We start from the raw sequence: 16,897 nt of genomic DNA on the forward strand, positions 1-16,897 counted from the left end.
TAATTTCTGTGCAGTCTTACCTATGGACAGAACAAGAGAACCTTTAAAAGACCCTTTCGGGCCTATGATTTTATAGTATGTAGAAGGTCACATTGCACAGTTTATTTTTTAATACTGGAAGTTGCTTCCAAATTCTGGGGAAAGCATTCTACTTTTTGGCAACAAATGGTCTATGCATGACCCACTTGCTGTCTCTCTGTAAGTCTGTTCTGCAGAAAATAAGTATCAGAAGTCTCTAGACTACATGCATCGATTTATATGTTCAAGTGATTTACTGGAATAAAAAATTCCACTGCCACCTCACGAGGCTCTTGCCAGTTCTTTGTGAGACTTTCCAATGGTTACATCATATCCTGGGTACTTTGTGCTGTTACTGAGTTTTTCAGCTCAAGATTACAAAGTGCATTGGGAATTCCAGAGACAAATTTACCAGCGATTCTATGAGAATCTATAGGCAGAGTCAGTTCAACAATTAGAGAACACAAGCCCACCTTACCTAGGGAGGTAAGAAAGTCAGGATAAGTTTCTCTAATTTTTGTTTTAGGTGGATGGGTTAGGAGGGCAAAATATCAGCCAAACCATTCTTAACTAGCCAGGCCCTCGGCTGCATCACAAACACTCTAGTTATGGTGTGCATCTGTCATTTCATCTGTTCCTCACAACAACCCTGTGAGGTAGGCAGGGCAGCATTGTTAACCCCATTTACCAGACTGAACAGAACATTTAACTGAGGCTCAGAGGTGAAGCAATCTCCTCAAGGTCTTATGCCTGCCCCTGGGAGTTTTTCCACTGGTAGTATGCTGCCCACAAAGGTAAGGGTGTGTGTGTGTGGGGGGGGGTCTCTACTGATTGAATCAGTGTGATCAGTGTCTGCCATGTATGACTCTTCCCGAAGAGGGTACCCCAATTCCTATAATGCTCTTAAGTGTAATGAGAGCAATAGGTCAGTGAATACTTAGACAGGAGGGGCTTTTCAAATGAATCATTTCCTGGAAAGTTCAACTGTGCCTAAAAGCTCCCAAGCAACAGAAGATGCTTGGGGTACACTCAAGCATTCATCTGCCTCTGAGGGTGAAGTTATAGAACAGCCAGGAGTGAGAAGCCAGTCTGGATGGAGAACTATAGACAACTGACTATTTCCTGGTTCTGATATGTGATGCTAATCCCCTCTCCCTCCTCACCACACCCCATTTCCCTTCCAACCTAAGAAAATACTTAGCAAAGGAGACTCTGGCTCCTATAGTCAATGGCTTAGCTTCATGACTAGAATGGACTGTAACAATGTCTTGGCTAAGAGGAGCAATATGGACTAGATTGAGAGATTTGGGCCACAATATTCTGAACATAGATCATTAGTATGATTTTGATATTACTTGAAGGGAGCAGAAAACATATCCCAGCCAACAATTTCACAGTGACCTTTCCTGGACAGAGAAAAAGGAAAACTGAAGTAGCAATATTTTCAAATAAAATCTATCATCCAGTTTCATTCTGGTGAGCTGTGTGCATTAGGTGGGCTTCTTTATTAAACATGTAACTGCAAATCAGCTCGTATTTCTCCTCTCCAAAGAGAAATCAGTTTTTAAGAAGGCAAGGGATTGTTTAACCATCACTTGAAGCTTTTAAACTGCAAAAATCAAAACAGACATATCATAGTAGATGTAACAAGCAGGTTACCTGACTAGCTTTGCATAAGGACAAATGTATAAAATCCTTTCATTTCACATTAAAAATAACTTTGTAGCTGAAGGGGGGAGGGGGGAAGACATGCTTTACCTGTCATTGAACACACTGTCTCCCACAAAGCCCACATCACTTTCAAGTCCTCAGAAGTGGGCATGGAACAAGAGTACAGTTAAGACAGGGCTTCAGTAAGGTGGTATTTCCTGGTATCTCTACTCTGGGTATTGAGTAAACATAGGGAGATGAAGCCAGGACACATGCTTAACTGGATGATGAAAGCAGGTCTACTAGTTTAAAACAATAACAATTGCAAGGTACAATAATAACAGCTAGCATTTATTTATAGCTCTTTAAAAACCATGGTCCTCTAGGATGCCCAAGTTAGTACCCATAGTGTCATTCTTGGCTGTCTCCTCTCTTTTATTGCCTAATCTCCAATCTAGCCTTAATCACTGAATGGGTGTTGCCACAGACACACTGAGACCTGGCAAAGGCATTAGCTAAAAAAAGGCCAAGGTCTCCCACTGCATCCGGGCCATCTCCAGTCCTGATCCACATCTGGCCAATGGACTCAGATGGCTCCAGAGGAGAAAGTGAGGCTGGTGACTTTGCACAGCCCTCCTTCACTTAAATCTAATTTACTTGCAATTCATACTATCATCTCCCTGATGTCATGGTCCTCTTCCAGAATGAAGGACAAACAACAACCTGTGAGTAGTAGCAGCTGCTCCACTGGGGCTGAGGAGGATGAAACTGAGGTAAGAGGGAGGCAGAAAAGAGAGGGCTGCAGCAAACACAGGGCTGGGCCACATGGGAGATAATCTTTCCAGAAATCCCCCTGGATTTGAAAGGTCTCATCCTCATCCCTCCTTTGGTGCTATTTACTCCTTTTTAGATGCATTTTTGGTTAGAAAATCATAGAGAGCTTTGAGAAAGAAAAAGGCAAAAACCCAAACAACCTGACAATTCCCCAAACCGCCAAGGCAGAAGATGAGTGGATCAGGGAGCTCTAGCTAGGCCTCTTCCTCATCCTCACTTACACAGCCTTCCAGTGACTTGCTTCCCTGCAAGGACCTCTCTTTCAGGAATTCTGCTTTGATGTGCTCCAGCTCCTGCATTTCAGTCTCCAGCTTTTCCCTGTGCATGGCCCGCCGATTTCTGAGTTGCTTCATGGGAAAGGGGTTCATGTCATTGAAAGCAATATTCATCAGTTTACTGTGGAGAAGAGAGAGGGAGGGGTAAGACTGATTAGTTAGCCAATCTGAAAAGACAGGACAAGGTCTGAACATTTTTCATATGAATGGTGATGGTAAACAAAAGGAAATCACTTAAGCTTGTGCTAACAAATTAATAAAACTCGTGACAGGATGAACACCTTCATTAAACATCAACCATGACATGTTAGACTCTCACTGTATGTAGATTGTTTTGGGTTGTAGTGTGAACTCAGGTGTGGACACTTCTCCCTACACAGATGTTCCCTGAAGCACAGCCCCTAACAAGGTGGGCGTCAACATAGAAAGCTGGAAAATGCAATGGCAGACCAGCCTGGCACAAACAGAAGGAATGGAGTGGGTCTTTTTCAGCAGAGCTTTGTGACTGATCATTAGTCTAAACAAGCTTATAGCTTTCATGCCATGAAATGAACATTAAAGAACTTTCTGGAAAGTTTCTCCAGTCAGTTGGTCAATGAGCATTTATTAAGTGACTACTATGTATCAGGCATTGTGCTAAGTGCTGGGGATACAAAGAAAGGCAAAAACAGCCCCTGCCCTCGAGGACCTCACATTCCAGGTGGTAGTGGTGGTGGCAGCAGTGGTAGTGATGGTGATGGTGGTAGTGTTGGTAGTGGTGGTGGTACAACTATGTACAAACAAGATAAATACAGGAAAAATTTGGGATAGTCTCAGAAGAAGAGCACTAACATTAAGGAGGACTGGGTAAGATTTCTTGCAGACAGTGGGATTTCTGCTGAGACTTGATGGAATCCAGGAGGCAGAGAAGAGGAGAGAGCTCTCCAAGTGTGGGGCACAGCCCGTGAAGATTCCCAGAGTCAGGAGATAAGAGTGGCTTGTTCAAGGATCAGCAAAGAGCTCACTGGATCACAGCAGATGAGGAAAGTAAAGTGTAAGAAGACTGGAAAGGTTGGAAGGGGTTTAAAAGTCAAACAGAGCATTTTACATTTGATCGTGGAGGTAATAGGGAGCCTCTGCAGTTTATTAAATAGGTGGGGAAGGGTGACATGGTCAGATCTGTACTTTAGGAAGATAACTTTGGTAGCTGGGTAGAGGATGAACTGGATGAGGGTTGGGGGAGTCAAGAAAGGAAGACCACGCAGCAGGCTATGGCAATCGTCAAGGTGACGAGGACCTTCACTGGGGTGGTGACGGTGGCAGACGAGAGAAGAGGGACATGTGTGAGAGATGTTACAAAGGGACAACTGATAAGACTTAGCAACAGTTTAGATGTAGGGGTGGGAGTGAAGAGTGGAGGATAATACTTAGGATGTAATGTCCTTGACAGTTACAGAGACATTAAGAAGAAAGGAGAGTTTTGGGGGAAAGATGATGAGTTCAGTTTTGGACACAGTGAGTTTAAGAAGCACTGAAGGGGTTGGAATGGAAAGAGTTCAAGAAGCCCCGGTCTATGGGACACTGGAGGTAGGGGATGCAACACTAGAAGTCAGGAGAGAGATTGGGGCTGCAGAAACACTTGAAGAACAAATTCTGTAACTACAGTTCAGAACCTGTGGTCCAAGGCTATGCACCGGCTTTTTTAGCAACCACAGCACACAGAGGCACTGTGTTAGGTCCAGGATATACGAAGACAAAAGTGAACTAGTCAGTGACCTCCAGCAGCTCAGATTCTAGCAGGAGAAATAGTTTGTCCCTATAAGGAGCTACTAGGCCTGGGGATAAGGCCTGCACCCGTGACTTCACCGGGACAGAAAACTCCCAGGTGAGGAAATGTCTTTTCCCAGTGCAGGTTGGCATGTCTGCTACAATTTACATGTCCACAATTGCCTATAGTGCTGAGAGGTTACAGGATTTGCCCAGACTCACACAGTATGTGGGGCGTGAAGCCAGATTTTCCTGGCTTTGAGGCCAGTATTCTATTTGCTATGCCATGCTGATAGAAGGTAAACACAAAGTAGATTTTTCAGGGTATGCACCAACAGCTGCCAGGGGGAGAATCAGGAGTAGTTTTTTTGAGGGTAGATACTGAAAGATTGGTGTGTGTGTGTGTGTGTGTGTGTGTGTGTGTGTGTGTGTGTGTGTGTGTGTGTGTGTGTGTGTGTGTGTGTGTGTGTGTGTGTGTGGTGGAAATCAGAAATGGCCTCATATAGGAGACAGCTCTTAAGCTGAGCTTCTGGAGGAGCCAGATTGGGGAGAGGAGGGAGGAGAGTCCAGATATGGGGGTGGGGAGAGGACTATGCAAAGAGCACAGAGATGCAGGCAGAATGCTCTGTATAAAGAACATCACCTTCATTTTATTTCCAATATATTCTTCTCCCTCCTTCCCCCAGTCACCCTTTAAAACAAAGGGGGAAAAAGTCAGTTCAGCAAAACTAAATACATCAATCAAGGTCAACCATCTATGTAATGTTCCATAGCTATAGCAGCCTCCCCACACTCCTCCTAAACCCAACTCCAGCAAAGAAAGGTGTGTATTCTCCTTTCTCATCTTGGAGGTCCGGCCTAGTCATTATTAATCGCAGTGTTCAATTCTAACTTTTTTGTTAATTTTATGTTAACATTGTTGTGGTCATTCAGTTTACTGCCTTTCTGGTTCTGCTTACTTTACGTTGCATTCATTCATCAAATCTTTGCTTGCCTCTCTGTATTCTTCATTCACATTTATAGCTTCTTAGGTTGCAGTCATATCCCATCACATTCATGTACCAAAATTTTTGTAGCCGTTCTCCAAATGATGGGCATCGACTTTGTTTCCAGTACTTTGCTAATGCAAAGAATGCTGTTATAAATATTTTGGCATGTATTGGACCTTTCTATTTTGGCTGTCTTGAGGTATGTGATTAGCAGTGGGATTCCTGTGTCATAGTGTATGGACATTTTAGTCATTTTTAAAACATAATTCCCAATTTTTTTCCAGAATGGTTGGACCAATTCACAGATCTGCTTACAACAATACATCAGTGTGTCTAAAAGACTTCCTTTCAAATCTCATTTGCCCAGTGGCCTGCTTTTATGAACTCTGAAGGCTCATACCTCACAGGCTCTTTCTGGGCCTTGGGGCAACATGAGGGAGGTTATAAAGTTGTTTGAACACAACGTTTTTGGACAGGAAGGAGTCACTTAGCCAGCCATTCTTAGGGTCCTTAATTTAAAAAAAATGGTTGTTGTCTTTGGTGGGCAGAGTCTGACTGTGGGCATATAGACCCATTCTTTATCTAGTCTTAGAGGTTCTCGTGGCCATTTTATCACTGATGTAAAGGGAAGGTACACACTAATTGGTTGGAATGGTTTATGGAAGGCCTGGATATTGACTGTAGTCTCTAATCCCTTCAATCAATATTGCATATCACTTTCATTTCACGTGCCATTGGCCTGCTCAAGAGCCTATAATGGCTCCCAATTTCCTATGACATAAAATCTAAACTATCTTTAGCAAAGCAGATTAATTGAGGCTAAGCTTCAGCTTCTGACTTTCTTGGCTCTCCAAAATCTGGTTCCAAATTTCCCCAAACTACAGCACTCATAAACTACACCATGATATTTTAGCACATGTGTTTTCAGCACCTATATTTCTTGTTTCACGTTTTTTTTTTTTAAACTCTTGTGTTTCCAACTACAAAGGAAACTCTTTAGGGGCAGGGATATATTTGGGGCTGCCCATAGCTCCCAGCACAGTGCTGGGCTCAGAGCAGGTGTCTGACAAATACTTATCTAAATATTAACATTAAAGTCCTTACCGGCCATTGCATATTGTTTTGGTGAAGAATCGAAGATACTGGTAGATCTCAAGAGTGTCGTGGATCCTTAGTATTGCTTCTTCATTGTACTTAAATATGGCAAGGGCATATCGGAATATCACCTGAAATGGGTTCAAATGTGTCTTAGGAAATATCAGTGACATACAAGTACAGGGAAATACTTAATAGAACAATCTTATGTATGGCTTTGTAAGCAAGTTGTACCTACTAGGCCACAGATAGGCACTACATAGATACGGAGAAGAAACTGCCTGAGTGGAGTGACAAGAAGATCTCTAAAGGCTTCCCTTGGCTTTAAATCTCCCCTTCCAAACAGCCTAGGTCCCCACAATATCATTTCTTTGGGTTAAGGAAGCCAAAGAGATGAGCTGAAAATAGCTAGATCAAAGGCCATAAGTCAGCTTTAAAAATAAACTCTTTCCTTTGATGCATCTTCTTTAGTCCTTTCAGTTAACCTTAGTACCACTGTCTGGTGGGGAAAACAAGCACTAGACGCGTTTTTAAGACTCAGGTTTAAGTTCTGGCTCTGACATCCATTACTTACCTTTCTGAGCCTCAGTTTTCTCATCTGTAAAATAACTCTTGTACTACCTATTTACAAGGGTGGTGTGGAAAGTGAAGAAAACATTTTGTAACTAGGAAATCTATATTTGAAATGCTGGATAAAATGAGATAATATTTGTAAAGAGCTTTGAAAACCTTAAAGCACTATATAAATGCTAGCTATTATATATACAAACGTGAGCTATTACTTTTCTAACTATTATAAGACACAGCCAGGAAAATATGACACTAAGGGTCAAAACCCCATTTACTTTGAGCAGGTGAGCTCAGGATTTTGGGGGGGAGAAGAAAGGAGAGCTAAAATTTTTCTTCTCTCCCTTTCTGCCTCCCACAGATCATTCCTTAGACACCCATTGGCCAGTGAGATCTTCCTGGTTCAATGCTCTCCTGCTGTCCCCTCTGGCTACAGGCACAGCCTCGGGTCACTCCATCTGCTTCTATTATCTGGGCAGAACCTCATGCTCCATCCTTTCAGAGCTCAAGACTGAGGTGATGCTTGCCTTTCCTTGTCCTGTGTCTATCTCATCTTTGGGAATTGACTCTCCATGTTATAATAAGTTGGCAATTAACAAGACTAAGAAACTAACATATGCTAATGAAAGGATAGAGGGATACTACTTTCTCCAAGGATCTTCCCTGTTCTCTTCTACTAGATAACTCAGTGGATAGTGTTCCCTCCTTCGGGGCCTAATTCAGACAAGTAACTTAATGGTGTGGGAACTGCAGGCTAGAAACAGAGCAAAACCACAGCAAGCAGAAAATGATAGCATTCTAGGGCAATGGAGAATCCATCACCTCATAACACGAAGATGGCTGCCTGTTCAGTCTATTCAGAGCACTGACCCCATGGAAAAGAACACTGTCTTGTTTCATCTATCATTTTAAAGGTACTCTTGCAGGCCCTTGCAGGTAAGAAAGAATGCTAGTTGCCTAATCTTCATACTTTCTTTCACCTGGTCAATTCAGGGAAAACTGAATATATCTGGCTTTTAGGAATAGTGGAATGGCTTTCTTGCTATATCAGTGGAATGCAGAACAGGGAAAATTCAGTTGCTTTATGAAATAAGTCATACCAGTTGGCACATAAAATACTTCTTAGAAATAGTTTCTAGGGAAAACAAGTACAGGATGAAGTGAGCAGGCACTAGACCAGGGAATGAATGAAATAATTCTGTCATTATTGCTCACTGGATTGAGGAAACCCCTAAAGCCAGAGCTGGCAAGGGAGAGCAACTCCTACCTTAATTCCTTCATACAGGAAGGCATCCCAGACTCTGAGCAATATGTCGCTGATAAGGCTGTCCACAAAAATCACAAGGAACCAGTTGAAGGTGATCAGTGACAGGTCGATTTTGTGCTGCTCCAAGTGGGCCATCAACCTAGGAAGCTTCTCTGATAAAAAATCTTGGAGAACCCTTTGATCTACCTGGAGTGAACCAAAAAGCTATGTTACTTGTCTCTCATAACCCAGGAAAGGCCCTGCTAGCTGTATTGTTCCTTTGATGGTGTTCAGAATTCACAGTAGGCTCTTCAAAGAATCACAATATCTCAGAGCAGGCAGGCTCTTCAGAGGTGATAACACCTACCCAAAGCAGAAACTTCCCTTTGTGCACAGGCAATGTGCCTGCTGGATGAATGGACTTCCAAAGCAGTGAGTTTATTATTTTTTTTAGATATGTCTGGTTATTTAGCTTTCTAAAGGGAAGCTTTTGAAAACAGGAAGGTTTTTGGTTAGCTGAAACGGTGAGGTAATCCAACTGTTGGCCGTATGTACTGTAGGACATATCAGATGTCAGAGACCAAACAACTTAGTGTTAAGATGTCAGGGTCAGCTTTAATTGATTGTCAATTAGGACATGTAGCCTAGGCCAAATGAATATGTAGGGTTATCCCTGAAGACTCCTAGTGGTGTTAAGATTTCACAATCTATGCATAGCATTCATAACTACTAGGTCCTTCTTTCTCGCTAATATCCTCCTCTGACATCTCTTTAGTATGGAGGCTCTTAAAGACCATGTGACTAGGGTACAAGTTCTAGAAGGTCCTAGCCAGGCTGAAAATGATTTGAATCAAGGTCTGATGATGGAGAATGTATTTGTCACTCGAGGACCAGACTAGTTAAATATAGTGAGGACAGAAGGTTGGCTCCCAGATGCTGAACTTCATGGCCTCCACATTGAAAAAAGGATCCCCTACCAAGGCATGTCTCCATGCACCTCTAGAGGGAGCAGTCACCTCAATAAAACCTTTTGAAATAAGAAGAAAGAAGTATCCTGACATAACAACCCCTCTACACTTGCACTCTGACCCCTTTATAGACAGTTTCTATGTGCCCATGTGTTGTTGCACACGGAGAGTGCTTGCCCATTAAAATCCCAATGTTCCTTTTATTTCCCCCAACTGTGATCTATCATGTGTCCTCCAGCTTATTCAGCTATGGTTATTTTGTGAACCCAAGGATGAGACTCCACATTTACTCCTATTAAATTTCATGTTACATATTCAGCTGCTAGTTCCAGGGCCAGTGAGATCTCTTTGGATCTCTATGGAATCATCCAATGCATTAGGAACCTCTTGCAGCTTCAGGACATTTCCAGATCTAATAAGCATGCCACCTGTGTTTCTGTACAAGTCACTAACAAAAAACTGGAACAGAACAGAACAGTTTTTATTATATTAGATGAGCCATGTAACATTTAGCACTTCTGTATTCTGTCTGTTATTTCTTTTTGTGAGGGACTATTGATGCTCATTTATTTACAGATTGGTGCACAGTATATTCATCCAATAAACATTCATTGAACTCCCACAGAAATGCTCGGGGATGAGCTAGGTCCAGTGTGATCAGGAAGATAAACAAAACAGAATACCTGATCTATGGGAATTTAGTAGTTTAGGTGAATTTTGCATTTTCATATGGCTTTTCAGGCCATTCACTTGTGGAGTTCAAGCAGTAATTTTTTAATGCTCATACTAACCTATGAAATAGGCAGATGGCAAAGGAATAGATAGGTTGAAAACTGAAGTCTCTATATCTTTTTCCACTGAGGGCGAATGGCCCATAGGAGAAAAAAATCAATTATACATAACACAAAAATAAAAGTCAACACATTTTTTTGGGAGAAAAATATAAAACTTTAAATTTATGAGTGGTTTGAATTACAGAGAAGGAAAATGAAAGGGTATCAGATAAAAGAAGGTGAGGGGGAATGAGTGAGAGGTATGGAGAGATACACAGAGAAAGAGGTGAGAGAGAACCACAAGACAAGACAGCAGTAGAAGGAGCACTGTTCTTGGGTCAGAAGATGGGGTTTCAGGACTGCATTGACCACTTGCTTCTATCTGCATAACCTTGGAGCAATCACGTAAGCTTTTCAACCCTCAGTTTCTTCATCTGTAAAATGGGGAATGTAATATCTATGCTAACTACTGTATCAGTAGTTATCAGGATCAAAGAAAATAATTTAATAGACTAAAATCTTTTGAAAAGTTAGTCAATGGTCCTTTCTATGGTGTCAGAGATCTTTTGGATCTTTTTTTTTTAAACCAATTTTTGAGAGTACTGGGTGATGTGTTGGATAACTGACTTCTGAGATTTAGGAAATTTCTATCATAAAATCAAAGCCTGTAGGTAAAAATCAAGTTTGTTTTCCTTCTAGCTGAGGCAGGTATTTATGGATCCTTCTCTCTACCTCACCCCATTCTCTAGAAATGCAGGGAAATTCACATCTCTCGAGTGAAAAAAGGGGGGGCAACAGCACCAAGTGTCCTATGTCTCTTTACTGATGGAGCTCAGCCATTCTTTTCCTTACCATTTTCTAACTTCTAACCAGAAGTCTCTTGGTTAGTGAGCAGTAAGAGATGGCAGTTGGATTTTCTGGATCAATCTGTCTTCTCCTACAGAGGAGGTCTATTTCAGTTGCTTACAGTAAATGATTTTTAGTGGGATTACTCTTTAAAATATTACTTCAATTTGACTTTGAATTGGTGATGCTTTTTGTATATATATGTCAATCCTCCCCTTTTCCCCAAATGTTTCATATCTTTTCAGTTGTTGTTCAGTCATTTTCATCTGTGTCTGACTCTTTGTGACCCCATTTGGGGTTTTCTTGGTAAAGACACTGGAGAGGTTTGCCATTTCCTTCTCCAGCTCATTTTACAGATGAGGAAACTGAGGCAAACAGGGTTAAGTGACTTGCCCAGCAATGAGTGTCTGAGGCCAGATTTAAACTCAGAAAGATGAACCTTCTAGACTCCAGCCCAGAGCTCTGTGCACTATGGCATCACCTAGCGCCCCATATCTTTTCTAGCAAGTCCTAATAACCACTACCTTTTGTCTGAGAGACCTGGGGAGGGTTTTGGGAAGTCTCTGGGGCAAATGATATAGATTCCTACTGGAGGCAGATGCCTGAGGACACAATTTCCAAAGCCAAGGATACTGCAGAGGACTAAAGGGCCTGCCGTGTCCAATACTCTGTGGTCCCAAACAAGAAAGGTAGAACAATTTACCTGTTCAGTTTCAGTTGAATATGCATCATTAAGACCTCCTTACTCACCTGAGATGCTATTAACGTTTTACTGTAGTATTCCGCAGGCATTATGGTCTCAACAATACAAACTAGGCACCAGAAAGCGCTTTCTTCCTCTTCTAGAATCAACAGGGCAATGGCTGCCAATCTATATCATGACAAAACACAGATACTGTATGTTAAAAATAAAAGCAGTGGTCCCCAGGATACAATCTGGAGCAAAAGAGGTCACTTTCCTTTGGGCAAAAAAAGGAGAAAATGTTAGTTATGCCCTGGTTATGCAGCATTGTTAGGGTTAACACTCTTTTTAAAAAAAACTTATATAGTGCTTTAATGTTTTCAAGTTGCTTTACACATGTTAATTCATTTGACCTTCAAAATAGCCCTATGAATTATTATTACTATCCTTGTTTTATTGATGATGAAACTGAGGGACGAGAGGATAATTGACTTGCCAGGGTCAATCAGATGGGCAGTATTTGAGGCGGGACTTAAATTCAGGTCTTCCTGACTGAAGCCTACACTCTACTATACCACTTAGCTGTCCCATATTTCTTTAGAGTTTACAAAGCATTTTTTCCCCCATGATTCCACTGGAGTTGGGTAATGAAAAGGAAAGAACTGAAATTTATTTAGGTGAGGTAGTCTTCTCAAGGTCACATTGCTAGTAAATGGTGGAGAAAGGCCTAGATCTCTGGTCTTCCAGCTCCATGATCAGTGCTTTTGTGTTACACCAGATCATCTCTGATTCATGTTTCTATGTCTACATTATCTGTTTGCCAAATAGACCCACATAAGCACTTTCCAAGATTTTTGTATTCACATCATCTCCCACAAGATTTAGGAAAACTTCAGTAAGAGGAAACATGGACTGCCTGGGATCAAATCCTACCTTAGATACTTTCCATTTCTCTAAGCAAGGCAAATCACTTAATCTCTCTCAGTCTCCATTTCTTTTTTTAAAAATAATTTATTTTTAGTTTTCAACATTCACTTCCACAAGATTTTGATTTCAAAATTTTGTCCCCATCTTGTTCCTCCCCCCACTCCAAGATGTCATGCATTCTGAATACCCCTTCTCCTAATCTGTCCTCCTTTCCATCTCTCTCCCCCTTCTCTTATCCCCTTCCCCTTCAATTTTCCTGTTGGGCAGGATAGATTTCTATATAGGGTTAACACTCTTAAGCTGGTCTCTGACCAGGGGTTACTTGGAAAATGATAGGGACACTTTACTCATTGTTTAGTATTTGTGCACTATAGGTTTGTGGTAACTGTTTTGGAGGCCAGAAATATATAACCAAAGTCAAACGAAGGTTTATATATATCTATTCACATAAATAAACATATATATATATATATATATATATATATGTATCTCCAGGCAATTTAAGTCAAAAACAAGAAAAAAACTTTTTTTGGTCAAAACTACTTGGCAAGTTTGGAAAATTGACTACAGAGATATCTGCAGATTTCTGCCAGTGTAAACCTGACTAGGATGTTTAGTTTTGGAGGAAAATGAGACAATTCTTAATTCTTCTAGTGATAATTTATATTTTTTAAAACATGCTAAACAGGGGAAGTGGTAGTACATAACCTAGGATGAGTACAAGACAGTAGCCGTAACCTGTAAAAACAGGGTCAGGGAGATTAAAAGCCAAAGTGAGCTAAGGCTTGTAAAACTCCTAAGAATAGAAAAAAAAAGATATAGAACTCCATTGGGAGTAATTAGGAAGTGGAAAGGGCAGACCAACCGCTTGGATGAAATTGTAATGTTAACAGATGAGAAGGAGAAAGTCAAACTACTTACAACCTAGTTTGTTTCTGTCGTGTTCAGCTGAGGGGAATGGTTCCCTGATTCAAAAGGGAATAAATAAGAGTAAAAAGGGAATTGAAGTCCAATGATGGTGAAGAGATAGCAAGAGAGCACAAGAATGCATGTTTATTTACTAGATGATTGAAATGATTTCAAGTCTCCAGGGGCCTCTCTTTTGGCCATATCTATATAGATCATAGGATCTAAAATCCTACAAACAGCAAATCAGAAGGATGCCATAGACACAGTGCACCTGGATTTCAGGAAAGGATTTGTCAGTTTCCTATTATTTCCTTATTCCCTTAGAATTTGGGGGTTAAAGGGTAGGATCATATAATTGTAGATTATGGGCTATGAAGAACCTTAGAGACCATCAAGTTTGTCAACTCTTTCATTTTACAGAGGAAGATAAGGTTCAGAGAGATTAAATGGTTGGCCTAAGGTCACAAAGGTATCAAGCAGCAGACCATGAATTTGAACTTGAGTCCTCTGATTCCAAAAACAGCACGCTTTCCACTGTATCATGCAGCTTCCTTGACTTTATTTTACATTTACATTAAAGATCATCTAATCCAACCTCTCAATTTTACAGACATGAAACTGAGGCCACAAAGATAGCTAGTGGCAGTACTGGGATTGAGTCTACTTCCAATACACCTTCTATTACATAATACTGCCTTTAAGGTATATATAACGGGCTAAGAGTTTGAGATTTACACAGGAAACTTTCCAAGAGAGATGGGGCTACAGACAAAGCAAGAGGAAAAAAAGATCACACTGCCACTATTCTGCAACTGTCTCAGAGCTGATAACAAAGGCAGTTTCCCAGCAGAGGAATCCTGGTCAAGGGAGCAGGTGTGTAAGGCACTAGGAGACTGAAGGTGTGATGGAAGCAAATCCACTCATCAGTGATTGTTAACAGACCACAAGTGAAAAAGAACAAAGGTGCTATATATGCAAATGATGGCCAAAAAGCAGCCTTGGACATGGGACACTTGAAACTAGGCAGTGAGGTGGTGCAGTGCAGGCCTGGAGCTGAGTTCAAATCAGGTTTTAGACATTAGCTGGGTGACCTTGGGCAAGTCACATAAGCTCTATTTGCCTCTGTTTCATCAACTGTAAATTGGGGATATCAAATGAGATAATATATGTAAAGCACTTAGCACAATGCCTGGCACAAAGCAGGGGCTATATAATGTTAGTTATTATAATGAAGATGATGTATATTAGCTATTACTCCCTACCCTACCCCTCCATCCTCAAAAGACCAAGGAAGTCAGCTTTGAAATCCTAAGTGAATGATTCTGGTAGCGGCCACTAGGTGGTGCCAGTTACACTACTATCCACCCAAAGAGCAGCTTTATTCCAGGCACGAATAACTGTTGTCTCCAAGATAATTAATATGTTCCCATACTGGAACATGTTTTTTTTTTCTATTTAAAAACTACTCTATTAAAGTGTTATTATGAATACTTAAATAAGAATTGTCTATATCTGTACAGAAAATTAAAGTGAAAATATAATTTGGAAAACTACATAGAGCAGCATAAAATCTGGATATAAACTTGTGTCACTTTCCATTATTCTCACTTTTATTTTTGCTTTTTACAACTTTTAAAATTTTTGCCCTGCTGTTGCCTCTACCTCTTTTCTGAAGAAAGAGAAACACTGTGAATTGCAGGCAAGCAATAAATACTTACTGAATGACTGAGTGCAAGAAGAATCTATCCTATTTCTTTATTACTTCTGGAACCATATAGTAGACTATAGTGGAAAATGATAAGATAACAAATATGAGCCATCTCCTTAGACAGAGCTTTCCTGGGCCATGCCAACTAAATTTATAATTTGAACTTACTGGGTAAGGAAGGCAAACTGAGTAATTCCAAATCTAATAAACAAAACAATTCTTGCCAAAGGAAGCAGATAAAAAAGAGCCCTTATAAGTATTAACGAATTCAAATCTCTGGCAAAAGAGTAACAATCCTTTCTTACTTTCCACAAAAGAGAATCATAGTAGGCTGAAATCCTTTGCAATTTCCTTTTTTTCTGTCACCATTATCACCAAGCTCAAAAGCTTGGGAGGGACCCTCATAGTCTCTCCAGTTGGCAAGCCCTGCCATCCACCACCTGCCAATTTGTCTCTTATTCCCCACATCCACTGCCAATACCCTGTCTTGTCTAGGACTTATGTCTATGAGCTTATGTCTGGACTGGCTTTTAACTGGGCTCACTACCGCCAGTTCTCCACCCCTCTGTAGAGGGGTGTTTTCTTTGCTGTTAATGGCTACAGTGAATACTCACTGGATCAAAGTTACATACGTTAGCCTGGCACTCAAGGCTTCTATCATCTGGCCCTACCTTTTCTAGTCGACCTTATTTTACTTTATTCTTCAACATAAAACCTCTGCTGCAGGTCAGACTAATGCCCTCACTGTCCTTATATTTTACGTGTTTATTTCTTGCTTTTTGTAGCTTCGTTTATGCTGTTTTTCTTTTACAGAATGTCCTTCCCCATCTTTTGCCAATCCTACCTATTTTTAAAAGGTCAATCTTGAACCCCACCTTTGCCACAAAACCTTCTCCAATAACTGTGGTAATGACAATAAAAATAATGATTATTTACATAGTGCTTTACATATTACCTCATTTGATGCTCACAATAACTCTGTGAGGTAGCTGCTATTATTATCCCCACTTTTACAGACGAGGAAACTGAGGCTGAGAGACATTAAATGACTTCCTAGGGTCAAAGAGCTATTAAAGGCCAGAGGCAGGATTTGAATTCAGGTCTTTCTGATTCCAAGTTGAGGCCTCTATCTACTGTACTACCTAGATGATGTTGACCAGGGTCAACATCAATGCCCTACCCCTGCCCCTTCCTCCTGCCAAAAGACCATTTACAGAACTTGATACATGATACACTAGATAGAGTGCTGAACTAGGCAGCTTAGGCTCTGATCTACTTGAGTTCTCCTGGGCAAATCACTTTCCCTCTCTAGCCTACAGTTCCCTCATTTGTAAAATTAGGGGGTTGGATCTGATGACTTCTAAGGGACTTTCCAGATCTAAATCTATGCCCATTTTGAAACCTGGTTACATGAACACCATTATCTACTATTTCATGCTGTTCTCTAATTGCTTCACATCTCTTAATCTTTTTTTTCCCCCAATGCTATAATATGGTCCTGGACGTAAGGACTGCATCACATGCTTCTTCTGCAGCACTTCAAAGCACCTAACTGTGCTGGGCGCGGAGCTGGTCTTCAACAAATACTGGTTGATTTAATTGGGTTGCTGAACTGGGTAAGTCACTGTTTCTCTGGATCTCATTTTCCTCATCTGTATAACAAG

At 40.9% G+C, this 16,897-nt stretch overlaps 1 protein-coding gene across 1 annotated transcript in view; it reads right to left on the reverse strand.

Annotated features, from left to right (window-relative positions):
* Positions 1-2,327: 2,327 nt before the first annotated feature.
* LOC114025576 (TBC1 domain family member 2A-like) overlaps positions 2,328-16,897 on the reverse strand; it is a 64,118-nt gene continuing 49,548 nt past the window's right edge. The window contains exons 10-13 of the mRNA XM_027839059.1: positions 11,758-11,878; positions 8,442-8,627; positions 6,617-6,738; positions 2,328-2,898 (exon numbers count right to left, since the gene is read on the reverse strand). Coding sequence (XP_027694860.1) covers positions 2,697-2,898; positions 6,617-6,738; positions 8,442-8,627; positions 11,758-11,878 — 631 coding nt within the window. The 3' untranslated portion in view covers positions 2,328-2,696. The remainder of the gene's footprint in view (positions 2,899-6,616; positions 6,739-8,441; positions 8,628-11,757; positions 11,879-16,897) is intronic.

Source organism: Vombatus ursinus, unplaced genomic scaffold (genome assembly GCF_900497805.2).
Source record: "Vombatus ursinus unplaced genomic scaffold, bare-nosed wombat genome assembly UNPS02014832.1, whole genome shotgun sequence".
In the NCBI taxonomy this organism is placed as follows: domain Eukaryota; kingdom Metazoa; phylum Chordata; class Mammalia; order Diprotodontia; family Vombatidae; genus Vombatus; species Vombatus ursinus.